Raw genomic sequence first — 27,681 nt, 5'->3', positions numbered from 1 at the left:
CTTTACAGAAATAGAAAAAAAACACAGTCCTAAAATTAATTTAGAAGAATAAAAGACCCAGAATAACTAAAGCAATGTAAGCAAGAAAAAAAAAAAAAAAAAAGCAATACTGGAATCATCATAATGCCTTCAAATTATATTACAGAGCTAGGGCTGAGGTTGTGACTCAGTAGTAGAGCACTTATCTTGCATGTATGAGGCACTGGGTGTGATCCTCAGCACCACATATAAGTAAATAAATAAAATAAATGTATTGTGTCCTTCTACAACTTAAAAAAAATAAAATAGAAAACTGACACAGACCAATGGAACATAATAGAAGATAGAGACCAACCCACACAGCAACAGTCATCTGGTCCTTGACAAAAGCACCAAAAACATGTCAGAGAAAAGAGCCTTTTAAACAAATGGTGCTGGGAAAAGAGGTCATCCACATGTAGAAGAATGAGCCTAGATTCCTCTCTCTTCTCCTGCACAAAAATCAACTCAAAGTAAATCAAAGACCTTGGAATTTGACTAAGAACTATGGAAGTTCTAGAAGAAAAATGTAGGGTCAACACTCCAGCATATAGGCACAGGCAGTGACTTCCCCAATAGAATTCCTAATGCATAAGAAATAATGGGGTGGCATCAAGTTAAAAGGCTTCTGCACAACAAAGAAAGCAAGTGTGTGAAGAGCGAACCTAGAGAATGAGAAGATCTTTGCCAGCTGCTCTTCTGACAGAATTAATATCCAGAATATATAAAGAACTCAAAAGACTTAACACCAAAGGGGGGGAAAAAAAAACACCAGATAACATAATCAGTAAATGGGCAAATGAACTAACCAGACACTTCTCAAAAGAAGAAATGCAAACGAAAAACAAATATATGTATGTGTGAGGCACTGGGTTTGATCCTTAGTACCAGATAAAAAATAAATAAATAAAGGTATTGTGTCCATCTACGACTAAAAATATTTTTTTTAAAAACTACAGTTTCTTCCCAATTTAGTTAGAATGGCAACCACGGGGAAAGTAAACAATAATAAATGCTGGAGGATGTGGGGAAGAGGAACACTTTCACACTGTTTGTGCTATTGTAAATTAGTATTGAACTCCTATGGAAATCAGCACAGAGGTTCCCCAAAAGACCCAGCTCGACACTCCTTGGTATTATCCTAAAGAATTAAAATCAGCATGCGACAGTGATATGTGCACATCCTGTTTATAGCAGCCAATTCACAGTAGCCAAACTGTGGAACCAGCCCAGGTCCCTTAACAAATAGAGATAATATGGCATGTACACAGTGGAGTTTTATTCAGCCATAAAGGAAAATGAAATTATGTCATTTGCTGGAAAATGGATGGAACTTGAGAGCATTATGCTAAGTAAAAGGAAGCCAAACTCAAAACTCAGGAGTTTATGTTTTCTATCATGTGGAAGTAAGGAAAAAGAAAAAGGAAAAAAAAAGTAGGGTGGGCATCTCATGAAAATAGAAGTGAGACTAGTAGATAGAGGAAAAGGACTGAGGAGAAGGAAGGGGGAAAGCTGGAGAACACTGTCAATCAAATGACATGGCCATGCTATGTGCACAGACGAGTGTGGAACAATCCCACTATGATGTATAATTATAATGCACCAATAAAAATTGGGAAAAACTGGGCTGGGATTGTGACTCAGCGGTAGAGCACTCGCCTAGCATGTGCAAGGCCCTGGATTCAATCCTCAGCACCACATAAAAATAAATAAAATAAAGATATTGTGTCCAACTACAACTAAAAATAGATAAAAATATGGAAAAACCTATAAGATAGTATTAAAAAATAAAGTTTTTTTTTTTTTGTACTAAACCTTATTGGAATTTCTTCCTTTGCGGGGCAGGAGGTACTGGGGATTGGACCCAGAGGCACTTTACCGATGGGGCCCCCTCTTTCCCTGATTCTGTGTCACCCAGGCATTTGAGTCATCCTGTTGGGCATTAAGAGGAAAGGTCAGCTTGCTCTCTGCTTCCTGGCTGCCATGCGCTGGCAGCTTCCTCCACCATACCCTCTGCCATGATGTTCCACCTCACCATGGCAGAGGGTATGGTGTTCTAGGGCAAGGGGGCCTACCCACCACGGACCAAACCTCTGAAATTGTAAAGCCTCCAAATCCATCCCAGATGGTTTGAAACAGCCTTTCAGAAGCGGACCTGCTCAGGAGAAGCCAGCTCATCCTTTGGTTGATCACCTTTTGATGTCACAAGCTCAAAATCGCCTATGCAGAAGATGACAACTCGTAGGGAAAAAAATCCAGCTTGTGAAGACATGTGGGGCTCTTGGCACCTGTACAAAGGAACCCTGAAAACTCATCACTGTCCATTCAGCAGGCTGTTCTCTCCTCTTCCTTCCTGTGGGTTTCCCTGCTACCAACCACACTGGGATTTGAGCTTGGCTCCTCTTCTCTTTGCCAGGGACCTAGCAGTAAAGTGTCTCCTTTTTGGAAAAATAAAGAGGGGGCATTCAGCCCCTGTGTGTGAAGATAGCCGTCTTCCCTGGCCTCTGTTGCTGGTCCTCCAGAGTTGTTCATCTACATTCCTCACAGAGGAGTAAGAAAAGTCTTGGGACCCAGAAGGAAACAATACCTTGTCTTGCAAATCAAACAGCCCCACTTTGGACACTTTTTTTTTGTACCAGGGATTGAGCCCAGGGGCACTCTACCATTGAACCACATCCCCAGCCCTTTAGAGACAGGGCCTCACTAAGTTGCTGAGGCTGACTTTGAACTTGTGATCCTCAGTCTCAGCCTCCCAAGCTGCTGGGATTACAGGGGTGCACCGTGGTGCCCTGCTCCACTTTGGACTCTTGATAAGAGTGCAAGAGCAGCACCTACCTCAGCAGCATGCATGGGCACAGGGCTGCAGAAGCCAAAACCTAAGTGCAATCTGCGTGATAGGGAAGGTGCTATTCCAGCAGACCTGGAGAGTGTCTGAGGACCAAGAGCCATTGGTGTGTGGTGGCCACTGGGATCAGTGCTGGCTTTGAAGCTGATATGAGAGGACATGAATGTGATGGTAACAGAGGCTGTTAGGATGAAGCTGGATGCAGAGGTTTCTGTGGTGACGCTCCTAGGGTCTCACAGGCTTTGCACACTAATAGGCGTTTATATCCTGCAGTCCGTCTTTTATTTTCTAAGTATAAATGTTAGATAAATAAATTCTGTTTGTAAATAACTTGTAAATAACTTGTAACTTTGAAAAGATTCATAATTTCAAAATAAACTTTTAACTTTGTTAACAGATGTAGGCTTCTGTTTTCTTTTTGGGTCAGAATAGTGAAAGCTGTCTTGCTAACCCACCTTGGGCCACAGACTTGACAGTGACACCCACTGGCAGGCAGGATGATGAGAGCCAGAAGTGTTGGCAGGCAGAGGAGGGCCATGTTACAGTGATCTTCAGGTCATTGTGGCAGGGTCCCATGCCACCCCATGCCCAGTTGCTGTGCATGTGAGGCATGTGGCAGCCTCATGGGTAACCCTGGCTATTATTCAGCAAATGGGAAGCTGGGCACAGTGCTACATGCCTGTAATCCCAGCTTCTTGGGACACTAAGGCAGGAGGATCTTGAGTTCAAAGCCAGCCTTAGGCAAGACACTAAGCAACTCCATGAGACCCTGTCTCCAAATATAATATAAAATAAGGCTGGGGATGTGGCTCAGTGGTTGAGTGCCCTGAGTTCAGTCCCTGGTACACACACACACACACACACACAAAAAAAAAAAGGACAATGCAAAGGGACAGGTGAGTGGCAGCAGAGGGCAAGGTCAAGCAAAGCCAGCTGCCTAGACTTGCTGAGGCTGAGCTCTGTGAGGCTTCCAGGGTGTGTTTGCTCTTCCCTCAGGAGCGGGCTGAGCACTGGAACTGGGTTTATGCTGAGTTGTTAATTTTCTCAGGATGGAGAGGCATCCCTGAAGGTCCGTTTCAGGAGGTGTTGGTCTCATGGAGCCAAGGAGCCAGCAAGGGATATGTTGAATGCAGTGGGTGGGACTGGTGGAGACGAGGGTGCATAGAACAAGGAAGGTGAATCGGTCGGGCAAGCCTGGAGAGTTGGACCCCAGAGCTGGAGGATGCTTGTGACTGTGAGTGCAACCTGCACAGGTCTGATAAGAGCAGTGACTGGGGAGTACCTATGCCCTTATCCTGAGTCCCAGTACTTACATGTGCTTATGTTAAGGATGGACTTATTGGACTTTTGCTATAGTGCAGCATTGTTAGTCTGCTTGGTAAAATACCTGACAGAAATCAACTTAATGGAAGAAAAATATTATTTTGACTCATGGTTTTGGAGGTTTCTGTCTGTGGTTGGCTGGCTCCATTACTTTTAGGCCTGTGGCGAAAAGAGCTTTGTGGTGGGGAATGTGTGGTGGAGCAGAGCTCCTCACCCCTTGGCAGCCAGGAAAGCAGAGAAGGATGGGAAGAGAAGAAGGGAATAGGGATAAAAGACACCCTTCAAAGACACCATCTCAGTGTCCTACTTCCAAGTAGGCACCACCTCCTAGTAACTCTGCAGGCTGGTCACCAAGCCTTTAGCACAGAACCTTTGGGAGACTTTTCTGATCCAAACTGTTAACAGTGGCAAGGGCAGATTCACAGAGTGGGGAGGAGTGAGTGACGCTCTTGTGCTTGCCTACAGCTCTGTGGCCGTCACGATGTTCTGGAAGTTTGACTTGAATACCACGTCCCATGTCGACAAGCTGCTGGACAGGGAGCAGGTGACGCTGCAGGAGCTGATGGATGAAGACGACATCCTGCAGGAATGTAAGGCTCAGAACAGGAAGCTTCTGGACTTCCTGTGCAGGCCGCAGTGTATGGAGGAGCTGGTGAGCCTCATCACGCAGGACCCACCTCTGGACATGGAAGAGAAGGTCCGCTTCAAGTATGTACTGAGGCTGACAGGTCCTACACTGAGCAGTACTGGGGAGGCCGTGGGCAGTGTCTGAGGACAGCCAGAACCAGAGGTTTTTGATGGAGATGCAGGATGGTCACCAAGCCTTTAGCACAGAACCTTTGGGGGTCTTTTCCCCAAAGGAAAACTGAATCCCATCTGAGAAGTGAGAAGGCCTCTGTTGATTTTGAGTTTGGAATCTCTAGTGTTTTCTCATCCTGAGTTTAAGTTGGTACCCGTTAAGTAAGTTTATATTAAGTTGGTACATGTTGGAGCACTTTGATTCACAGTATGTTAGGGGAGGGGGAAGAATGATTCTACGACAGAGAGGCAGATGGATTGCAGTGTGAGCCCATGCCACCAGCAGCGGGCCAAAGGCAGGGCTGCAGCAACATGTGGTCTGACTCCTGAACTCTAGAAAGGGGATCTTCAACTTGGAGGAAATACATTGTTATCATTCGTGGTATTATCAATTCCCAAAGTTTTTCTTTAAATGTGCCATTCAGTATTTGGCCACGATGTTAGGAAATGACAGAGAAGATAGAGGCAATGTGGCAAGATGGTTAAGCTTTGAGTAAAGACTTATGCACTGAGAGAATACCCCAGGCAGCAGGAGGGCTTCCTCACCACAGGCCCAGACTATAGGCTGTACGCATACAGCTCCATGAAGAGCCCATGTGGCCTGCGTTGTCCCCAGCGTCCCCCAAGATTGGATGAGTGACCATAGGCACTAGGTCCAGGCTTATGAGGAAGGGTGAAATACATGCATGGTAAAGCTTTAGAACAGGACCAGCAAACCACAGCTCTGCTTTTGTGTGGCCTGTGAACCAAGAAGGCTTTTACATTATTACATGAGTGAAAAAAATAAATAAAGGTGAACACACCAGTAGAGTCTTGCTGGACACGCCATGCTTGTCCATACACAACGCAGAGTTCAGTTTCAATAGAGGCTGTCAGAAATATTTGCCATCTGGCCCTTCACAGTGGTCTACTGATCTCTGGTCTCAGGAGGAAAATAGGGCAGGATGGGTGACAGGGTGGCCTGGTGGGCTGTCAGTACGGCATTCACCATGGTCAGACAGGTCCTCACCCACAAGGGGAGCCCCATGGTATTCTAGAAAGATCTGGGGCTTGCTTGTAGAGGGGCGGGGGGCTTGGGGATAGCATGATCATAGCTGGAGGCCACTGTGGTCGCAGCATCACCACTCATAGGCCCTTTAGCCCTCTTACCCCCAAATGTCTTTCAGTTTGTGGCACATTGGAACAAAGTGACAGTTCATGAGAAGTATGACCTGGATCTTGTGAGTCAGGAAGGGGATCCAGGGTGGCGTCCGTGAGGCGGGAGAGCTGCAGTCAGTTGAGAGAAATGAGTAATGAATGCTAAACAGCAAGGAGAAAACTTGAGGCTCTGGGTGAAGCAGTCGTAGGTGGAACCAGTGGTGAGCAGCACCCAGGCACCCACCATGTGGGCGCCAGGACTCTCCTTTCCCGTCTTGTGTTAGGCATTCCATGGACCTTTCAGTCTGTAAATATGTGGATCTTAGCTCAGAGAAATTCTTAATATTCTTTCTTTTTTTTTGGTATAAGGGATTGAACCCAGGGGTGCTTAACCACTGAGCCACGTCCCAGCCCTGCTTTTCTTTCAAGACAAGGCATTGCTAAATTGCTTAGGGCCTTGCTAAGTTGCTGAGGCTGGCTCTGAACTCATGATCCTCCTGCCTCAGCCTCCTGAGCCACTGGGATTACAGGCATATGCCACTGTAACCGGCCTAAATTTCTTGTATTATTTCTTGGACAATCTTCTCTCCTCCAGTTTTTCTTCCGACTTCTTGTAACATCTACTTGAACATTAGATCACCTGAATTAATACTTTCTCTTACCTTTTTTTTTTTCAGTTGTTGATGGACCTTTATTTATTTATTTAAATATGGTGCCTCACACATGCTAGGCAAGCACTCAACCAGCGCCTTTCTCTTACTTTTGTTCTTAATGTTTTATCTTTGCCTTTTTATATGAGAGGTTTGACTTTTAAGTTACCATCTTTTTATTGACTTTTGAAATTTCTACCATCATATTTTTAATTTCTTTTCTTTTTTTCTTTTCTTTTCTTTTTTTTTTTTTTTTTTTGTAATAGGGATTGAATCCAGAGGTGCTTAACCACTGAACCACATCCTAGCCCTTTTTGTATTTTATTTAGAGACAGGGTCTCACTGAGTGACACTTTCTGGGCCTCACTAACTTGCTGAGACTGTCTTTGACCTTGCAATCCTCCTGCTTCAGCCTCCCCAGCTGCTGGGCTTACAGGCATGCACTGCCGTACTTGGCCATGTTTTTAATTTCTTTTTTAAAAAAAATATTTATTTTTTAGTTTTAGGTGGATACAATATTTTTATTTTTATGTGGTGCTGAGGATTGAACCCAGGGCCTCATGCATGCTAGACGAGTGCTCTACCACCTGAGCCACATTCCTAGCTCCTATATTTTTAATTTCTAAGAGCCTTTTCTTACTGTCAGATTTTTTTTTGGACAGTATCTCACTCCATTGCCCAGTCTGGTCTTGAACTCCTAGGCTGCAGTGATCCTCCCACCTTAGCCTGCATGTGGCATTGTGTGTGAGTCTCAGATATCTTAATAGAAGTTCCCAGTTCTTGTTCCCAATTCTGCACACTGTCTAGAGTGTCACATTATCATAGAACACTATGATTTCTAAAGTTTTCTCTGGACTCAGGACTCTCTTCTCCATGTGCCTGGTCTTCTATCTGTCAGCAGTGTGCTTTCAGGCACAAGGCCCTGATTTTGGGGTCTGGGTGGGGCTTGCTCAATGCATGCTTCTCCACAGGTAAAATGAGCCAGCTTTTTGGTTAGATGACAGCTAGTTGATTTTTTCTCTTTGTTCTGTCATTTTCTCTCTTCCTGGTGGGATATAGGCTTGTTAGCATCCTGGGTGCTGACCCAGAAGGAGGGCCTAGGGGCACCCATGCTGTTTTCACAAAGTTCCCTATTCTTGGACTGCATCATGTCACTCCTCTCTGATGTGCCTGGCATCACTGAATCAGGAGCTCAGCTGTTGACTTCTCCCAGGAATGAATCTCCCCAGGTCTGTGAACCCGGCAGTGCCTGCTCTGATCGTTCCCATCCCACTTGCCTTCACCAGCCTCTCCTTTATTGGTTAGGCCTCTGGAGCCGGATGGTTTGGACCCTCACTCCAGTTGATACCTCCCTCTGGGCACCTTGTGCTCTGTCTTCCCTGGGCTTGGCCGGCTACTCTCTGTCTTCTTAGTCCAGTGTCATTTCTACTTCTCTTTTCTTTTTAATCATTTGCATTTTTGAGTAGGAGTTTGAGAGGAAATATCACCTAGACTGTGTGCTCCGTCTGCCTTGTTTATTTGGAGTTCCTATTCCTTTTATAAAATTTTTTTCTTATTAGAGCTTTATGGTTATACGTAGTATTAGGACTCGTCCTGACAAGCACAAACATGCATGGAAATCTATTTCAATTCCTGATCCCCCTTTCCCTCCCATTCTCCTCCCCTCACCCCTTCTCCTCCCTCTATTCTACTAGACTTTCTTTCATTCATCTATTAATTTGTATTTGATCTGTTCTTTAGGTTGTCTTATCCTCCTTCTCCTTCTCCTTCATTTTTCTTCTAGCTTCCACATATGAGAGAAAACATCCCACCTTTGAGTTTCTGAGTTTGGTTTATTTCATTAGCATGGTATTCTCCATTTCCATCCATTTACTGGTAAATGCCATAATTTCATTCTTCTTTGCGGCTGAGCAGAACTCCATTGTGTGTGTGTGTGTGTGTGTGTGTGTGTGTGTGTGTGTGTGTGTATCACAATGTCTTAATCCATTCATCTATTGATAGGCATCTGGACTGGTTCCATAATTTAACTATTGTGAATTGTGTTGCTATAAACATGGAGGTGGCTGTGTCACTATAGTATGCTGATTTTAGATCTTTTAGATAAATACCAGAAATGACCTTTAGACATGACCAGTGCTACTAAGGCTGAGGCAGCCAAGGCAGAGCAGATGGCATATTGCTTTGGGGTTGTGTTCACTCCATGGTGCCAGTGATGCCATGTTTTGGTTGGTACACATGTGGGGCCTCCTCTACACATATATCCAAAGGCACTCTGGCTACAACGATGGGTCCCACCGCCTCCAGCTCTGGAAATTCGAGCCACAGCTCTGCTGGTACTCTAAGACTCAGCATTGTCTGATGACCTGCTAATTCACTGATAGAATTGGGCTGCCTGTTGTTTTTATGCAAGTTGGTATGAACAAAGTTTAAAATATCTGGTCGAATTGGAGACCAAGTGACATTTTTGCCAGATGACTCCCCCTTTTCAGAGAACACAGAAAGGGGTCAAGTACACGCCATGTTGGAAGAAGAGAGGGCCACATTCCTCTCGACCCAGCTGCTCCCTCAGGAAAAACTAGGACTGATTTTTCTAATTCTGTGAAGAATGTCATTGATAGTTTGATGGGGATTGCTTTGAATCTGTATATTGCTTTGAATCTGTTTATTGCTTTTGGTAGTGTGGCTATTTTCATAATATTAATTTTGCTATCCAAGAACATGGGATGTCTTTCCATCTTCTAAGTCTTTAATTTCTTTCTTCAGTGTTCTATAATGTTCAATGTAGAGCTCATTCACCAACTTGGTTAGATTAATTCCCAAGGCTTTTTTTTTTTTCCTTTAGGTTATTGTGAATGAGTGGTTTTCCTAATTTCTTCCTCTACTGAAAGCTGTTGGATTATAGGAAAGCTACTGATTTTATGAGTGTTGGTCTTGTATCCTGCTAATTTATTAAATTAGATCTTCTAGTTATAGGATCATATTGTCAGCAAACAGAGATAGTTTGACTTCTTCTTTTCCTATTTGTATCCCTTTGATTTCCTGGCTCATATTTCAAGGATTACATTGAATAGGACTGGTGAGAGTGGACAACTTTGTCTTGTGCCTGAATTTAGTGAAATGCTTTTAGTTTTTCTCCAGTAGTATGATGTTGGCTTTATGTTTGTCATAAATGACTTTTATATTGCTGAGGTAAATTTTTTCAATCCCTAGCTTATCTGGTGTTTTGGGGTGTTGGATTTTATCAAAGGGCTTTTCTGCATTTATTGAGATGATCATGTGATTTGTGCTCTTAATTCTGTTTAAGCGATGAATGACATTTATTGATTTGCATATGTTGAACTAATTTCCTTGAAATACGGAACCCACTTGGTGATCATGGTGTATCATCTTCCTTTTTTTTTTTTTTTTTTGGTACTGGAGATTGAACTCAGGGGCACTGGACCACTGAGCCACATCCACAGCCCTATTTTGTTTTCTGTTAGGGACAGGGTCTCACTGAGTTGCTTAGCACCTCGCTTTTGCTGAGGCTGGCTTTAAGCTCTCAGTCCTCCTACCTCAGCCTCCTTGAGCCACTGGGATTACAGGTGTGCACCACTGTGTCTGGCTTCTAATTTTTTAATGTGAGCACTCAGTGCTGTAAATGTGCCTCTTAGAACTGCTTTCATACTGTCTCAGAGATTTTGATATGTTGTGTCTTTGTTCTTGTTTGTTTCTAAGAATCTCTTGATTTCTGTTCTCATTTGTTCTTTGATTGATTCTTCATTTAAGAGAGTATTGTTCAATTTCCATGTGTTTATGTGGTCTCTATTAATTTTTCTTGCTCTGGTAGGATATATGGGATATATCAATTTCTTATATTTGCTAATATTTGCTTTGTGGCCTAGAATATCATCTATTTTGGATAAAGTTCCATGAACAGCTGAGAAAAGGTAAATTCAGCCGTTTTGGTGTGGAATATTCTGTAGATGTCCGTTAGGTCTATGATTTATAGTGTTATTTAGGTTGGAGATATCTTTTTTAATATTTATTTATCAATTTTTAGTTGTTAATGGACACAATAATTTTATTCTATTTATTTATTTTTATGTGGTGCTGAGGATCGAACCCAGGCCCTCTCATGTGCTAAGCAAGCGCTATACCACTGAGCCACAACCCCAGCCCCTGGAGATATTTTTTTTTTTTTAATTTTTGTACTTGTAGATGGACAGCATGCCTTTATTTATTTATTTTTAAATATTTTTTGGTTGTAGATAGACACAGTACCTTTATTTAGTTATCTTTATATGATGCTGAGGATTGAACCCAGGGCCTCACACATGCTGGGTGAGTGCTCTACCATTGAACCACAACCCTAGCCCCGTGCCTTTATTTTTTATTTGTTAATTTTTACGTAGTGCTAAGGATCAAACCCAGTGCCTCACACATGCTAGGCAAGCATTCTGCCACTGAGCTACAGTGCCAGCCCAAGGTTGGAGATACCTTTGTTAGGTTTTTTTTGTTTTTTTTTTTTGATGACCTATTGGTGATAAGGATGTATTTAAATCTGCCAGTATTATTGTGTTGGGGTCTATGTGGAATTTAATGTAATGGAGTATTTTTTCCATGTAATTGGGTGTATTGAATTTTTTGTTGGATTATTCTCTTTACTGGGATATAATGGCCTTTTTTTTTGGTTTCTTATTAATTTTTGCTTGAAATCTACTTTGTCAAATATGAGAATACCTATTGCTGCTTGTTTTCTTGGACCATATGCCTGAATGTTTTGCTATACTTTTACATTCAGCCTGTAGGTGTCTTTGCTTGTAAGATGGGTCTCTTGTAAACAGCATATACTTAGATTTTGTTTTTTTATCCACTCTGCTAATTTGTGTCTTTTCATTGGGGAGTTGATTCCATTAACATTTAGTGTTAGTATATATATATATGTTTGCGGTTTGCTGCCATTTTAGCTTTTTGCTATATATCATCTTGATTTGAGTCTCATTTAGTAGATTATTCTTCTTTTGAACTTACTCTGTTTAACAGTGGACTTTGGAAATTGTTTTTTGGTTCCTCTGTGTGAAGTCTGTCTTTGAATAGTCTTTGTAGTGCTGGTTTGGTATTCATGAATTCTTTTAGTTCATTCTTTTTTAAAAAAGTTTTTTTTTTCTTTTTTTTTTTTTTAGTTGTAGATGGACACAATACCTTTATTTTATTTGTTTATTTATTTAATTATTTTTATGTGGTGCCAGGGATTGAGCCAGTGCCTCACGCATGCTAGGCAACTGCTCTACCACCTCGGCCTTCTTTTAGTTTATTCTTGCTGTGAAATGTTTTTATTTCCCTCTTGAATTTGAAACTGGGTTTTGCTGGGCATAGTAACCTTGGCTGACAGTTATTTCCTTTTAGGGCTTAGAATATCTCATTCCAGGCCCTCCTTGATTTTAGGGTCTAAGCAGAGAAATCAGAAGTGAGCCTTATTGGTTTGCCTGTCAATGTGATCTGATGTTTCTCCCTTGAGGCTTTTAGTATTCTTTCCTCATCTTCTATGTTAGGCATTTTGATTATGATATATCTTGGCGAGGTTCTCACTTGACTTGGTCTATTTGGGGTCCTGTAAACCTCCTGTATGTAGCCGTCTGTCTCGTTTCTGATATGGGAGAAGTTTTCTCTATCTCATTGAAAATATTCTTTATGCCTTTAGTTTGTATCTCCATGTTCACTTCTATTTCAATGATTCTCAGGTTTGGTCTTTTAAAGTTGTCCCAGAGTTCTTGTATATTCTGCTCATGTTCTATAATTTTTCCCCTTTATTACCTTCTGTGTACTTAAGATCATGTAACCCATCTTCAGGGCCTGAATTCTGACTTCAAAGGTGAGATTCTATTTTCAACACAGTCTAGTCTTTTAGTGATACCTTCCAGTGAATTTGTAATTTGATTGATTTATCTTTGATTTCTAGGAATTCCCCTTGATTTCTTTTTACTATTTCTATTTCTTTATTAAAATGGTCTTTTATATCCTACAGTTGCTGTCTTGATTCCTTCCTTAGATCTTTTTTCGGTTCATTGAACATTTTTTCATTAATAAGTTTTTTATAATCTTCCTCTGGAATTTCATCCACCGATCTATGGGGGGGGGCTGCTTTGCTGGGGGATGTGGTTTGCCTGTTTTCTCATGTTTTTGAAGTCTTGGTCTTGAGCATCAGTTGAAGTGGATTCCTCTGCCTCCTTTTTTGTGCGTGCCCTTCTGTATGAAGTTGTCTCTTGTTCTGAGACTTCTCTCTGTTTTTGATGTGTGAGTAGATACCAAGGATTAGGGTCTGAGTTCCCTCTCTGGTTGTTCCTCCTTGTTGTTTGGGGTTTTTTGTCTCTTCTCTTCTTTGAGTCGGAGTAATGTGAGGGAATGTTTAGTTTTGCAGCCAAATCTCTTAACCTATGAACTTTTTTGTGTCCCTGTAGTTTCCCAGTACTTCACAGAATTGGGGGCAAAATAAACAATAGTAACAACTGTTGCAACAACAAACAGTAAACCGTGTTAAAGTACAATACCCAGATCCTACTATGGTGTCTGCAACAGTAATTGACACCAGTAAACAAGAATGGTGGGTTTAGCAATTGTCAGCAGTGAGGACAGTAACCTGGAGCAGCTCTGGCAGGAGCAGGTGTCTGCCTTCTCCCCCACAGTGGTGATGGCTGCAGTAGCATTCTGGTGGGCAGGGGTATCTGTCTATCCTCCACCTTGGGCTCACACCACAGAGCTGCCTGGGAAGCAGCCTCCTCTACTCCGCCTTCTCCCCGGTCCCCCGATATGAACTTCAGGAACTACTAAGGCAGTTCCTGTGATCATGACACACAGATAAAGGGGGAAAGGAGACCATCTTGAGTCTTCCCCGCCAGACATGACCTCAGGAAAGCAGCTTCTTCTAGCTCCTCTGCTGTGTGTGGGTGAGACGGCCTCTGGAACCACAGGACGTGGTCTGTGCTTTTCCTGGTTCCTCATCCTGTGGGTCTGCGTGGTCCCCACTGCCTGGGAAGAACTCATTAGGCTGTTGTTCAGAGACCTGGCAGACAGAGCCTTCAGTGCTGCCACCTAGCTCTCTGGCCCCTCTGCCCTCAGTGGCCCTGTGGTGTCCCCTGTCCAGTCTTAAACAGCCCATGAGGTGAGTGCTGGCTACTCCATTCACAGACAGAACTCAGCCAGTGAGGAGGAACCCACGCTGACCCAGCCCTCAGGACCCTCTCCACACACCTAGCCCACGTGCCTGCAGCCCTGTTCACACTTCTCTCTGGTCCCCAGTCCAGCTTTTTAGCTCCCTACTGCTGGGCCTCTCTGACTGGCAGGCCCCTCAGAGCTCTGAAGGCTGCTCACTCTTGTGGGGGCTGAGGAGGAGCACCCAGCCCATGGCCGGCCAGGAACCCATATTCTTCCCCTTCTACATATGGACAGTCACCACATTTAGCCAGTTATTTCCTCTAGATTCTCTCAAGCCCAGGTCCACCCCCCCCCCCCACCTTGGAAGCACCTTGACTTAGGCATTAACCACAGTTGGCAAGGGAAGGTCATAGCAGCAGACCTCAACCAAGTGCTTCCTGTGCATGGCTAAATAAAATAAAAAAAGGTCCATCAACATCTAAAAAAATATTTAAAAAAAAATGTAGCGTGTCCCTGGTTCAAGCTCTGTAAACCCTAGCCCCTGTCACCCTTGTAGAAACCTTGGAGGACATGTATCCTCACTCCACATGCAGGTGAGAAAACCCCAGATAACAGAGTCAGGTAATGGCCCAGTATAGGGACAGTCTTTCAGCTCCATAGGACACCCCCTGGTGTCTGGCCTGCTGAGTCTATTTCCACTCCGCAGTATTCCCAGATGCATCGGATGAGAGGCAGAGCTTCAGGCCCTCAGGGGTGCTTTTGGGCAGGAGTGCCCATCCTGAGGTGACCAGTGCTTGCTAGATGCTAACAAGAGAACATAGTGATGTCATTATGGGATTACATATAATGGACTAAGAATCATTTATATGTGGTCATTTTTATCAAATGAAAAGTACATTATTCAGTTATTAGTATTTCTAAATAAGGAATTAATTACATAGTTCCGTACAACTTACACTGTATCATAAACTGCAGATGTGGCATTTCTCCAGTCTGTGCTTATTGACATGAAGGGACAAGGACATAGGCAGGAGAGGAAAGACAGGCTTCTGATGGAGAGGGGGTGACAAATGTGCTTGTGGCTTGGTCAAACTGAGACAGGATGGTTAGACAGGAGGCAAGAGACCTGGGGTGGAATGAGGAAGCAGGAGAAAGGCTACCAAGCCATGAAGTAGAGTCAGAAGATGTAGGCCACCAGAGGGGCTGGGGGGAGGGTCCTGCCGACCCTTCTAGTAGGCAGAATAGAGCAGCTGGAGCCAGGTGTGGTCGTGCACACCTGTGACCCAGCAGCTCCGGAGGCTGAGCGAGGAGGATGTTAAGTTCAAGCCAGCCTGGGCACCTTAGCAAGATGCTACCTCAAAATAAAAAGTAAAAAGGGCTGGGGAAGGGATGGAATTATGGCTCAGTGGTAGAGTACTCGCCTAGCACATGTGGGGTCCTTGGTTTGATCCTCAGCACCACATAAAAATGAATGAATGGAATAAAGATATTATGTCCAACTACAACTAAAAATTAAATATTTAAAAATAAAAAGGGCTGGGGATGTGGCTCAAAGGTAGCGTGTCGGGGCTGGGGTTGTGGCTCAGTGGTAGAGCACTTGCCTAGCATGTGTGAGGCCCTGGGTTCGATTCTCAGCACCACATATAAATAATAAGAATGAATAAAAATAAAAAAAGGTCCATCAACATCTAAAAAAATATTTAAAAAGAAAATGTAGCGTGTCCCTGGTTCAATTCCCAGTACTTAAATATATATATAAAATATACACCAGTTGTTCACAGAAAAATATTATTTTTATTCTGTCCTGAGGTCTGCTCAGTGCTATGTCCTTGTCACATGGGTCTGTTCCATAAGAAGCAGATTATGTGAGCAGCTTCCTGAGAGTTGGGAAGTCTCATTTCACCTTCAGTGCTTGCACTGTGCCCTTTTAGATACCCCAACACAGCCTGTGAGCTTCTGACTTGTGATGTGCCACAGATCAGCGACAGGCTAGGCGAGGACGAGAGTCTGCTGAGCCTTCTGTACGACTTCCTGGACCAGGAGCCGCCACTCAACCCTCTGCTGGCCAGTTTTTTCAGCAAGACCATTGGCAACCTCATTGCAAGGAAAACTGAACAGGTAATGATGTGTGAAGCACATGTGTTGTGGACAGTGACAGTCATCGTCAGGCTATCACCAGTGAACTGTCACTAGGCTGCAGGGACAGCATTTTGACTGCTTACTGGGACATAGGTGGAACAGTGAGTGGCCGGAACATGAGTTAGAGTTTGAGGGAGAAGGTGGCCATCTCTGGAACACGTGGCACACCCTGCCACCCCAGGCCAGTTCATCCTGCCACTGAGAGCACAGGCCAGAGTCCTGGGCCGTGACTTCACTGTGGCAGAACCTTGGCTGGCCCCCTCTCGGGTCTGTGCTGGGTGTGGGTGGTGAGTGGGCATCCAGAGCACGACTGCTTCACAGGAAACACAGATGGAGATGAAGCCCAGGTGTGGGAGAAGGAGTTCATCTTTCAGCTGTAGTAAGGAGCTTCTCCTGCCTTGTGTCTGCACTGACATGGCCTCAGCCCCTTCATTCTGTGGACACCAGGAGGAGAGGCCTGATGGTGGGCCGTGCCTGACACCCATCTTGCCAGTCGTCTTTTCTGTCACCTCCACTCACCCATCCCTACTGGTTTACTTCAAAGCACATCTCAAACATTAGATCCTTTCTTCTGTGAGTATTTCATTATGTACCTCTTAAGAACTTTTTTTCTTTTATATATTAGTCCATGACCCCATCTGGGTGAAAAGGAGCAAACCTGTAATCCCAGCTACTTAGGAGGCTGAGATAGGAAGATAGAGAGTTCCAGGCCAACCTGGGCAACTTAGAGATACCCTGTTTCTAAAAATAAAAAGGGTACCCTTGATTATCATATCCCCAAAATATTAGCCATAATTAACATTATCAAGTGTCCATTCAGGGAGTAAAATAATACTTGGTGTCTGTATCTTGAGCCCTGAGAAAGGTTATTTTAGTCAGCGTTTTCAGTACTGTGACTGAAAGCACTGGCAAGAACAACATGGAGGAGGAAAAGTTTATTTGGTTGGTGCTTATGGTTTCAAAGGTCTCAGTCCACAAATGGCTGACTCTGTTCCTAAGAGCCCTAGGTGAGGCAGAACATCATGGCTGAGGAGTGGTGGAGGAAAGTGGCTGAGGACACAGCACCAAGAAGCAGAGAGAGCCAGATGCAGTGGTGCACGCCTGTAATCCCAGCAGCACTGAGCAACTCATGAGACCCTGTCTGTAAATAAAATACAAAATAGGGCTGGTCGAGTACCCCTGAGTTCAATCCCCAGTACTAAAAGAGAGAGAGAGAGAGGGCGAGCAAGAGCGCTCCCCCCCCCACCACAGATAAAACATACCCTAGTTCCTCCTCCAGCCACAGCTTACCTGCCCACAGTTACCACCAGGTAATCCCCATCAGGGTATTATGCACTGATTGGGTTAAGGCTCTCATTACCCATCACTTCACCTCTAAACTCTGGTCACACATGAGCTTTTTGGGGACACTTCATATCTAAACCATAACAAAGGTCATTTGTTTCCCTTCTGCTGGCATGTTTTGAATATTCAGGGGGATGTCATCTTATATCAGGTCATAAATTCAAGATTTGTGAGAGATCCTGGAGGACTGTGTCAGCATCTGTTTTTAAAGCAGAGTAGAAATGAAGAGTAGCAGCATAGGAGTTGTGTTTGTGTACACTTGGGCAGGAGGGAGAGGGAGGCTGTGAACAGTGGTGGCAGCAGTACTGTAGGTGAGGATCTTGAGATTGTTCTTGTAGTGTTGGAGGGTGGTCACTAGAGGCCTGGGAAGACCCCTGCATCTGGCATTCGCAGCCTGTAACTGGAATATGAATCTTGTGATTTACTGTTGCCTGGTCACAATCCTCTGCCACTTTCAGATATTTCTTTACAATTTTACTGGTAAGCTACAGCACTCAGGCCAAAAACGGCCTGCTACCTGCTTGTTGAATGAGATGCAGCCCCTTGCTGGGTCACACATCAAGGCCCTTCTTTGCCGTCAGGGAGGAGCCGGGAGCCGGGCTTCTGGGTCACTCTGAGATGCATTGCAGTCCTCTGTGAGGGCTCTGCATAGCTTTCAGTAGATTTATTCTTAAGAAGTTGATCATTGGGCTGGGGATGTGGCTCAAGCGGTAGCACGCTCGCCTGGCATGCGTGCGGCCCGGGTTCGATCCTCAGCACCACATACCAACAAAGATGTTGTATCCGCCAAGAACTAAAAAATAAATAAATAAATATTTTTAAAAATTATAAAAAAAAGTTGATCATTGTATTACTGTGTTATGTTTAAATTGGATTTTTATGGAGAAATTGCAGGTTCACATGCAGTTGTATGAAATAATGTGGAGAAAACCTTTGTGTGCTTTGACCAGCTTTTGTCCGGGGTGGCATTTAGAAAAACATAGTTCAGCATCACAACCAAGACTGATGTTGGTGCAATTCCCGATTCACTTGAATTTCTCAAGTCTCACTTACACTCATTTTTGTGTGTGTGTATGTTCTGTGCAGCTTGTCACATGTGGGCGGGCCTTCGTCAGCCACCATCACAGACAGGACACAGGAAGTTCAGGAACCACAGGTCCTTCGTGGTGCACTTTTACAGCCACACCCCATTCCCTTCTTAAATGTTGTCACTTCAAAATGTTATTTAAATCAGATCATGAAATATGTTCTCTTTGGGTATTCACTTTTTTCCCCTCAGCATGATTTCCTGTACATTTATCCACGTTGTTGTGTATATCAATGATTTGTCTACCCTCTTTTGTTTTCTGTGTTGAGGATTTAATCAATGCCCTTGCACATGGTAGGCAACGTTATACCCCTGAGCCATAGCCCAGCGCAGTTTGTTCCTTTTCCTTGCTGTGTAGAGTTACATGATGTAGCAGTACAAGTTTATTTAACCATGCACACGTTGAAGGATACCTAAGTTGATTCCAGATTTGGTGATTATCAATAAATTAATTCTGATAATTTACTTTTATAGTCTTTTTTAGTTATATACAACATCATGTCATTTATTATCAATGATTACTTTTATCCTTTACAAATGGTATATATATATATATATATATATATATATATATATATATATATATATATATTTTTTTTTTTTTTTTTTTTTTTACTTCTGTTTCTTGCCTTATTGCACTGGCTGGAACATTAGTACAATATTGAATAGGCCTCCTTGTTTTACTTGTTACCTAAGGAAAAGCTTTCAACATTTTATAGTTTATTAGAGTCCTTGTCATGGAGCACTGCTGCGCTTTTCTCTTTTGTTTTTCTTTTTTGTAGCAGGTTCTTGCTATATTGCCCAAGTGTCCGCATGCTCGTGATCCTCCTGCCTTAGCTTCCCGAGTAGCTGGAATTATAGGTGTGCACCACCATACCTAGCTCTCTAGTTTTGTTTTTTAATTCAGCTTAGAGGTCTGCAGGTTCAGCTCTGTAGTGGAGTCTGTGATTAACATGCACAAGGCCCTGGATTCAGTTCCCAGCACTAAAACCAAGCAAAACAAGAACAAGAAACAACTTCAGGAGGTTTTCTTCGTTTCTAGGTTTTTGAAAGTTTATAACATGAATGGTTGTTAAGATTTATCAAATGTCTTTATCTACTGAGTCAACCTTATCAACTTTATGATTTCCCTACTCTAACAGTTGAATTATGGTAATTAGTTTTCTATTGCTAACCTACATTGTGTTCCTGGAATACACCGAATTGGACTGTGATATATTTTTTTCTTTCTTTTGTATTGCTAGATTTTGCACCTGTGGGCATCAGTGAGATTGGCCTGTAACTTCCCTTTCTTACAATGCCTTTGTCACATTTCAGAGTCAAGGGTTTATACAGTTGTACAATTCTGTGGGCCACGGTCCCTCAACGCCTGTTCTCTGCAAGAATCTTTGTAGGTGTTTGGTCGAAGTCTCTGACCAGGCTCTGAGAGCCCAGAAGCTCTGGTGGCCTTGGTCGTAAATTCTGTTTCTTTTGGTATTCCAGAGTAACTCAGGGTTTTTCACGTCAGTTAAGTGTTTTTTCTTCTTAAAGGAAATTCTCCATTCTGCTTAATTTGTGCAGATTGGCTTAGAGCTCTTCTCATTCACTCGTCAGAATTCCTCTGTTCGCAGGATCTATAATGTGGCCCTGTTGCAGTCCTGATATTGTTACTTAAATCTTCTGTTTTGTTCTTAGTCTTTCTAGAGACTTAGTCATCCTTTTCAGAATGCCTTCCTCCTCTCTCACTTCGTCATCTTCCCCTTTTTCTGTTCTTCCCCTCAGTCTTCCTCACATCTTCTTACTCATCTGTCTGAGTCCCTTTTCTGTTGTTGTAACCGAATGCTGCAAGGTGGGTAATTTATTTATTTTTATTTTTAATTTTTTTTTATTTGTGCAGCTGGGCGTGGTGGCACATGCCTCTAATCCCAGTGGCTCAGGAGACTGAGGCATGAGGATCACAAGTTCAAAGCCTGCCTCAGCAAAAACAAGGCGCTTGGGGCTGGGATTGTGGCTCAGTATAGAGCACTCGCCTAGTGCAGGTGAGGCACTGGGTTCGATCCTCAGCACCCCATAAAAATAAATAAATAAATATAAAGGCATGTGTCTATCTACAACTAAAAATAAATAATTAAATTTTAAAAAGGAACTAAGCAACTCAGTGAGAACTTGTTTCTAAATAAAATACAAAATAGGACTGGGGATGTGGCTCACTGGTCAAGTGCCCTCTGAGTTCAATCCTTGGTACTCAAGTGGAAAAAAAAGTGTATTTTGACGTATTATACACACATGGAATAAAATTTATTCTAATTAGGATCCCATTCTTGTGATTGTACATGATGTGGAGTTTCACTGATTGTTATTCATATGTGAACACAGTAAAGTTCTGTCCCATTCATTCTACTGTCTTTCCTATTCCTATCCCCTCTCCCTTCCCTTCATTTCCCCTGTCTAAGCCACTGAGCTTCCATCTGCCCTGCCCACCTTATTGTATGTCGGCATCCACATATCAGAGAGATAATTCAGCCTTTGGTTTTTCGGGTCTGACTTATTTTACTTAGCATGATACTCTCCAGATCCATCTGTTTACCAGCAAATGCCATAATTTCATTATTCTTTATGGCTGAATAATATTCATAGGTAATTTATAAGGAGACTTATTTCTCCTGGAGACTGGGAGGCTCAAAGTCAAGGGTCTGCATCCAGGAAGGGCAGAGTCCAAAGGAGGCCCAGGGCACCACATGGCAAGACAAAGCAGTCTCTTCTCCTCATGAACCTGCTGCTGTAAGCATGGACCCCTCATGACTTCATCTAATTCCAGTCACCTCCCAAAGCCCACCTCCGATGAAACCATCTGAGTCCCATTGTCCTAGTGTTGAAGATTGAACACCAGAGAAATGCCAGGGCAAGAGCAAAAAGTTTTATTTAAAGGATAGAACAGAGGGGCTGTGGTTCAGTGGAAGAGTGCCTGCCTAGTGTGCCTGAGGCACTGAGTTCAAACCTCAGCACTACATAAAAATTTAAAAAAAATAGAATAAAGGCATTCTGTCCAACTACAAAAAAAAAAAAAAAATTTAAAAAAGAACAGAGCTGGACGCGGTAGTACACACCTGTGTTCCCAGCGACTCGGGAGGCTGAGGCCGGAGCCAGCCTCAGCAGCTTAGTAAGGCACTTAGCAACTCAACAAGACCCTGTCTCTAAATAAAATGTAAAAAAGAGATGGGGCTGGGGATGTGGTTCAGTGGTTAAGTGCCCCTGGGTTAAATCCCCAGACCAAAAAAAAGAAAGAAAGAAAAAGAACAGAGAGAGGGAAGAACGAGGCTCCTCTGGAAAGGAAGGGTTCCAAGTTGGCGTCCCAGTGAAGTGGGGGTGTCCTGCCCCTTTTATACATTTCAGATTTCCTTTGTTCTCAAGCCCTCTCTTCCTCCCATCCTGCCTACAAGACCCAAAAGGTGGAGTAATCCCAGGACAGAAGGAGGCTGCCCAGAGGTACAGGCAGGAGGGGAGCTGCCCAAAGTCTGCTCAGTAACAGCTTCTTGCAGGGAGGAACAGTCCCCTGGAGGCAGGTGACCTTGGCAACTGGTTGAAGGCGGGGAAGAGTCCTGAGGGTATTAACACTGTATTTCCTTTCCTTTCCAACCAGAACCAGCCCCCATCTTCCCCATCTGACCCCTCGTTCATGACCTAGAGGGACTGTCCTATTGCCATCTCCTCCCAAATACCTTAACATATGTTAATTTGGGAATTGAACTTATAGCATTTGAAGTTTGGGACCATATTCAAACTACAGCATCTTCTCAGCAACAGTCTGAGATTCCCCGAGTGCCCTTCTTTTTGGGCAAAGTGCTGGATCTACCTCACCTCCAGCCCATGTCCCTTATCTACCCCTGGCTGGGCTGAGTTTGCAGATTCGTGGCAGACAGGTCTGAGCCCAGAGTTCACATGTGTCCTCTGCTGCTCTGATCTGCACCTCTTCATTTGGGGTGCTGTTTCCCTGCTCCGAGGCTCATTTTGTTATCCACATTCACGTCTTGTTGAGAGTGGTCACCACCCACCTCTTTTTTCCTACCGCTTCAGCCACTCCTGGGTTCTTGCAGGAGCTGTCCTCCTGTACACTCCTGCTCCCTGGGGTTTGTACTCCAGGCTTTCCTCCCCCCTCACTCTCTGCACCACCATCCTTCCTCCCCAGTGGCCTTCCTCCCCCGTCAGCACGTCTGCACCATTTGTTTCTAGGAAACTTCAACGTGGCTGTGCATAGCAGCCAAGCACAGCACACTCCTCATGCACACTGTAATTGAAGATTAGTCTTTCTCATGAAAGTCCTTGGATGAAGTACCCCCTTGTCATCAGGGGTGGCCCTGCTTGCTTACTAGATGTGCTTGATTTCAGGTGATTGCATTCTTGAAGAAGAAGGACAAGTTCATAAGCCTGGTGCTGAAGCACATGGGCACCTCGGCCCTCATGGACCTGCTGCTACGCCTGGTCAGCTGTGTGGAGCCAGCTGGGCTCCGCCAGGAGGTCCTACATGTGAGTGCCTGGGGGATTGCCCTCCCACTCTCTCAGTGCCAAGAGCCTCGTCCCCAGCTCTCCAACAGCCCAGCCCCCCAGCACCATCAGGACTCCTTCCTGAAACTTTGTCCTATGTCAGCCCATTCAGGAGCAAAGAGCATGCAGGTTTCTTCCCTGGCCCCTGCTATATATAGAAACCAGGTGAACTCTCTTTGCCTCCAGGCCTGTCCTCACCTCTCGGCCTGGCCCCTGAGGTGCCCACCCAGACTTTGGTGCACAGTGAGGTGTGGGCTCTAAGCCTGGGTGATCCATGAGGAAGGCATGAGCTGGTGGTGGCTCCACAGAGACCAATCACCTGCTCCAGGTTTGGACAGACCATGAAAGGGGCTGTCAGCCTGGAAAGAGCGGGTTTCCCAGCCCCAAGGGGAACTTGGGTTGGCTCTTGTTTGGCACACTATGTTCATACTACATATTTGAAGTGAAATAAAGTGGACTTTGGGGGCTTTGCCCTTTTCTGTCCTGGGGAATCAGGTGTCACCAAGTGGGGTGTCCTCACTTTAGGCTGGTGGTTCACTTGTCTGTGAGGCTGCCTACACAGTGAGCACAGCATCCACATTGGTCCTGGTGCCAGCTGCTGGGAAGCCTGCGTGACTCTGCCACCGTCCCCCACGGGTCTCTTCACTCAGTTTGCAGAGCAGCCCTGTAGGGAAAGCATGCCATCTCCAAACAAGGAGACCGAGGCACATGGTGCCAAGGGCGTGGGAGGGATAGGTGCACCAGCCGCACTGTGCCCACACGGCCACCCAGCCCACTGCCCGCCCTCACTGCACCCCTGCAGTCACAACAGCGTCGCTGCTTGTCCTGACCCCAGCAGCAAGGCCCAGTGCTTTTCAGGCTTCATGTCTTGCTGGGCTCCAGGCTCCAGCTCATTTTGGGTGTCTACACGCTGGCCTTAAGACAGACAGATGGTGGTGCACCCTTTAAACACCCGGAGTTGAGGCATGGTGTTCTTTGGGTTCTTCCTGGGTCAGGGGAACAGGGTGTTGGTCAGAGTCTCTATCCCAGGTAACCTGGTATTTGGGGTTTTACTGCACTAGGGACCTTCCCTTCATTTAATTAGATGTAAGCAGAGCAGTTCACAGGCATTTTTCCCTTTCAGTGGCTTAATGAAGAAAAAATCATCCAGAGACTTGTAGAACTGATCCATCCGCATCAGGATGAAGACGTGAGTGACTCTGAACCAGCTTCTCTCAGGAAGGCCCCTGCACCTGGCTGTCCGAGCACCTGCAGCCACTCTGGAGCTGGCAGGCCACTCCCTTCCTCTGATGAGGACCAATGAGATACTTCCCTTCCTTTAATCAGTGCTGATGTCTAGGCAGTGTTTTGTTTACTGAAAATCAATATATAACATTGTTAGAAGTATAATTCAGTGGCAGAGCCCTTGCCTTGTATTCATGAGGCTCTGAGTTTGATTAGGAGCACCGCAAAAAAGGGAAAAAAAAAAGCACATGATTTCAGAGGGACTAATGAGGTCTAACTGTCCCAGTCCTAAGTTCTCTGAAAAAATAAAACTAATACATGTATATATATTACAAAAAACAATTTTAACAGAATAGTGTTATCTGTGGCTGAATGACAAATATGAAGCTGAATTGTGATGCAAAAGTAGTCTTTAAATTTTTTTAGTTGTAGTTGGTACAGTACTTACATATTTTTATGCAGTGCTGAGGATCAAACCCAGTACCTCACATGTGTGAGGCAAGTGCCCATCACTGAGCCACAGCCAAGCCCCTACAAAAGCACTTTTTGTCTCTAGCAGTGTTGGTTTGTGCAGCGAGGGATCTGGCCGCGCCTAGTGGCTTCTGTGCTCAGGGTATCACAAGACTGCCATTGCCTCGGGCTGCACGCCAGGGTCCAGGTCTAGAGTCTGAGGAACTTGGTTGCATTCAGCTCCTTGTCCTTCCCTCAGCTCTGTGCCACAGGGGCTCGTGCTGAGGGGCCAGCTCATCTCAGCAGGAGCAGCCCTCATCTGGCTGCATTCTCTTTAGGCTTGAGTGACCAGGTCCAGTCCACACTCGAGGAGACAGATTTACAAGGGCATAAATTCCAGGAGGGGATGGTTGGGGGCTCATTAAACTTAAAATACAAAACCGTCAACATCATCATATATTCAGCATATTGCAGAACAGGGTTCAAAGCTGAGGAAGGACATCTGTGTAGCATATTTGCCCATCTGGGGCTTGTGTTTAATTCCTGGGGTGGCTCAGCACAGCTAAGATCCTAGTCTAACCAGATCTACCTCTTGACAGTGGGCACAGCAGACAGTCTGTGAGCCTTTGCAGAAACCTGGCTCAGAGAAGGCCTGACTCATCAGGGGTGCCTGTAGGGGGCCAGGGGCTGGTTTCTGGCAGCTGTCCTAGGCTGAGGACTGCTTCCCTGTCTTTTCAGAGGCAGTCAAATGCTTCTCAGGCACTCTGTGACATTGTCAGGCTGGGCAGAGACCAGAGCAGTCAGCTACCAGAGGCTCTGGAACCAGATCCCCTCCTCACAACATTGGAATCGTGAGTGCTGCTGGGCCTGGTGTGGAGGGCCTCGCTCTGAGCTGTGGGGATGTCTTGGGGCCCACTCTGAACACCAGGAATGCTGCCACCTGCTCAGATGCAGCACCTCAGGCTCAAAGCCCAGGGAGGAGGGCCCAAGGAGTGCTGGAGCCAGTGGGCAGGGGCACTATGCCAGCCTTGGGCCACTGGCCCACGCTGCTTGCTTATGTGTACCTCTGCGACCAGATCAGGGAGCACACTGTCTCCTCTGAGCGGTGCCAGAGTGAGGCCCCTGCTGGGTCAGGGTGAGGTGGGAGCTCTCGGGAGGGAAGTGTCCTTGCAGTGTCTGTCCCTGCTCTGACAGCCAGTGATCTCGTGTGTGTCCAACAGGCAGGACTGTGTGGAGCAGCTGCTGAAGAACATGTTTGATGGAGAGCAGACGGAGAGCTGCCTGGTCAGTGGGACACAGGTGCTGCTCGCCCTGTTGGAGCCCAGGCGGGCAGGGTGAGCCTCTCCCCCAGAAGTGGTGTGTGCTCTCCCATGTGACCACTGTGGCTGTCCAGAGTGGTCACACTGTGCTGTTTATGTTTTGTGAACTTTTGTCTACACAAGTGAAAGTGTGGATAGAGGCCCCTGGTCAAAAAGGTCAACTTCACATCTGTGGCCAAGTCCTCTTTGACCCTGACCATCAGGCATGTCCCCTGCAGTTGGAAGGCACACACTGCCACCAGTTTGCAGAGGTGTATGGAATAGATGTGGTTTTCCCAGGACTGTCCTGACAAGTTCCCACAGCTCATGTTGGGTGCGTGCACGTGTGTGTGTGTGTGTGTGTGTGTGTGTGTGTGTGTGTGTGTGTGGTACCTGTCACAGGGCTTCCACTCTGACACACAGCTGCTTGTTTATATTTACCTGCGGTGCCAGGGCAGGGAGCCTCTATTTGTCTTTGTTTCCTAAACCCCATGAACACAGCAGCTAATCTGTCTGCCATCTGTTAAACCAGACACTTGATTTCAGGGGCTGTCCTGCACCTCTTTCATTTACCAGGTACATTCAGCACCTACCATGTTGCTAGCACAAGAGCCCTAGGAGACAAACATAACAGAAGCATGGCCTCTTCTCCTTCACTGCTCCCAGTTTGGCCCTGAGCTCAGCTTGTGTACAGAAGCGCTGTGTTATGCCAAGTACAGTAGGCAGGCGAGCTTGGGCCCTGGGGTCCTCCAGGAGAAGTCAGCGTGGGCTGATGGTGGAGCCTGCTGGTCAGGGAGCTGTCCCCGAGAGGCCCCATGTATCAGAGACGATCCCTCACAGCAAGGGTTGTCCTGGGGTGAGTGGGGACAGGTGGCACTTGCGTGGAGGCCCCCCTGTGCTGTGACTCTGGGGAGGGAGGCCACCACACAGTCTTCAAGTATAGCTGCTGGAAGCCTGGTGAGGCAGGGGCAGGAGAATGCCAGCTCAAGATGGGAGGCAGCAGAGCAAGTTTAGGTGAAAGGTTGAGTCCCTTTGGATTTCAGGTGCTTGAAACCTTTCTAGGACTCTGGGTAGAAGTTTCAGGAGGTGAGTGAAACTTCTCTGGAGCACATGGGACCCAGCAGACCAGGTACTGTCAGAGCCACCCAGGCAGAGGAGACCATCTTTGGATGCCCCGTGAGCCTCAGATGAGAGCTTGTCAGCCTCAGGAAGCTCAGCAGGTGCTGGTGTTCCTGGGCACGACCCCTCTTGGACTTCCCCTGCCCCTGAGCACCGTCTGTGGACCTGGGTCTTGGGACACTCTCCCTGCTCTGCCCTAGCACATGGTCTGCTCTCCCAAAGTGACTGCTCTTTTGTTTTGCTTTGTTTTTAGTAGATTTATTTATTTATTTTTACGTGGTGCTGAGGATTGAACCCTCTGCCTCACAAATGCTAGGCAAGCGCTCTACCACTGAGCCACACCCCGGCCCAGCTGCTTTTTTCTTAGCCCCACATGTTGGGAAGAGCTGTATTAATCCCTGGCACTGATAGCCAATGCCTTTTTAAAAAGAAAGGGAGAGCCAGCATGGTGGTGCACACCTATACTCCAGCAGCTCGGGAGGGTCGTGAGTTCAAAGCCTGCCTCAGCAACGTAGCAAGGCCCTAAGCAACTCAGTGAGACCCTGTTTCTGAATAAAGTATAAAAAGGGGCTGTGGGGGGGTTGGGGTCGTGGT

The 27,681-nt window shown here is 45.4% G+C and overlaps 1 protein-coding gene across 13 annotated transcripts in view; it reads left to right on the top strand.

Moving 5' to 3' along the window:
• Ppp6r2 (protein phosphatase 6 regulatory subunit 2) overlaps positions 1-27,681 on the top strand; it is a 96,657-nt gene that overhangs the window by 51,079 nt on the left and 17,897 nt on the right. For 11 of the 13 annotated variants that reach the window (XM_078052314.1, XM_078052311.1, XM_078052312.1 and 8 more), the window contains 6 exons: positions 4,652-4,894; positions 15,837-16,023; positions 22,841-22,978; positions 24,120-24,185; positions 25,409-25,521; positions 25,891-26,004. In XM_078052314.1, coding sequence (XP_077908440.1) covers positions 4,668-4,894; positions 15,837-16,023; positions 22,841-22,978; positions 24,120-24,185; positions 25,409-25,521; positions 25,891-26,004 — 845 coding nt within the window. In that variant the 5' untranslated portion in view covers positions 4,652-4,667. Of the gene's footprint in view, positions 1-4,651; positions 4,895-15,814; positions 16,024-22,840; positions 22,979-24,119; positions 24,186-25,408; positions 25,522-25,890; positions 26,005-27,681 lie in introns of those variants that run through there. The other 2 variants (XM_078052316.1, XM_078052317.1) reach the window with 2 other exon arrangements.

Source organism: Ictidomys tridecemlineatus, chromosome 6 (assembly GCF_052094955.1).
Source record: "Ictidomys tridecemlineatus isolate mIctTri1 chromosome 6, mIctTri1.hap1, whole genome shotgun sequence".
NCBI classification, from domain to species: domain Eukaryota; kingdom Metazoa; phylum Chordata; class Mammalia; order Rodentia; family Sciuridae; genus Ictidomys; species Ictidomys tridecemlineatus.
This window is presented reverse-complemented; position numbering and strand designations above follow the sequence as displayed.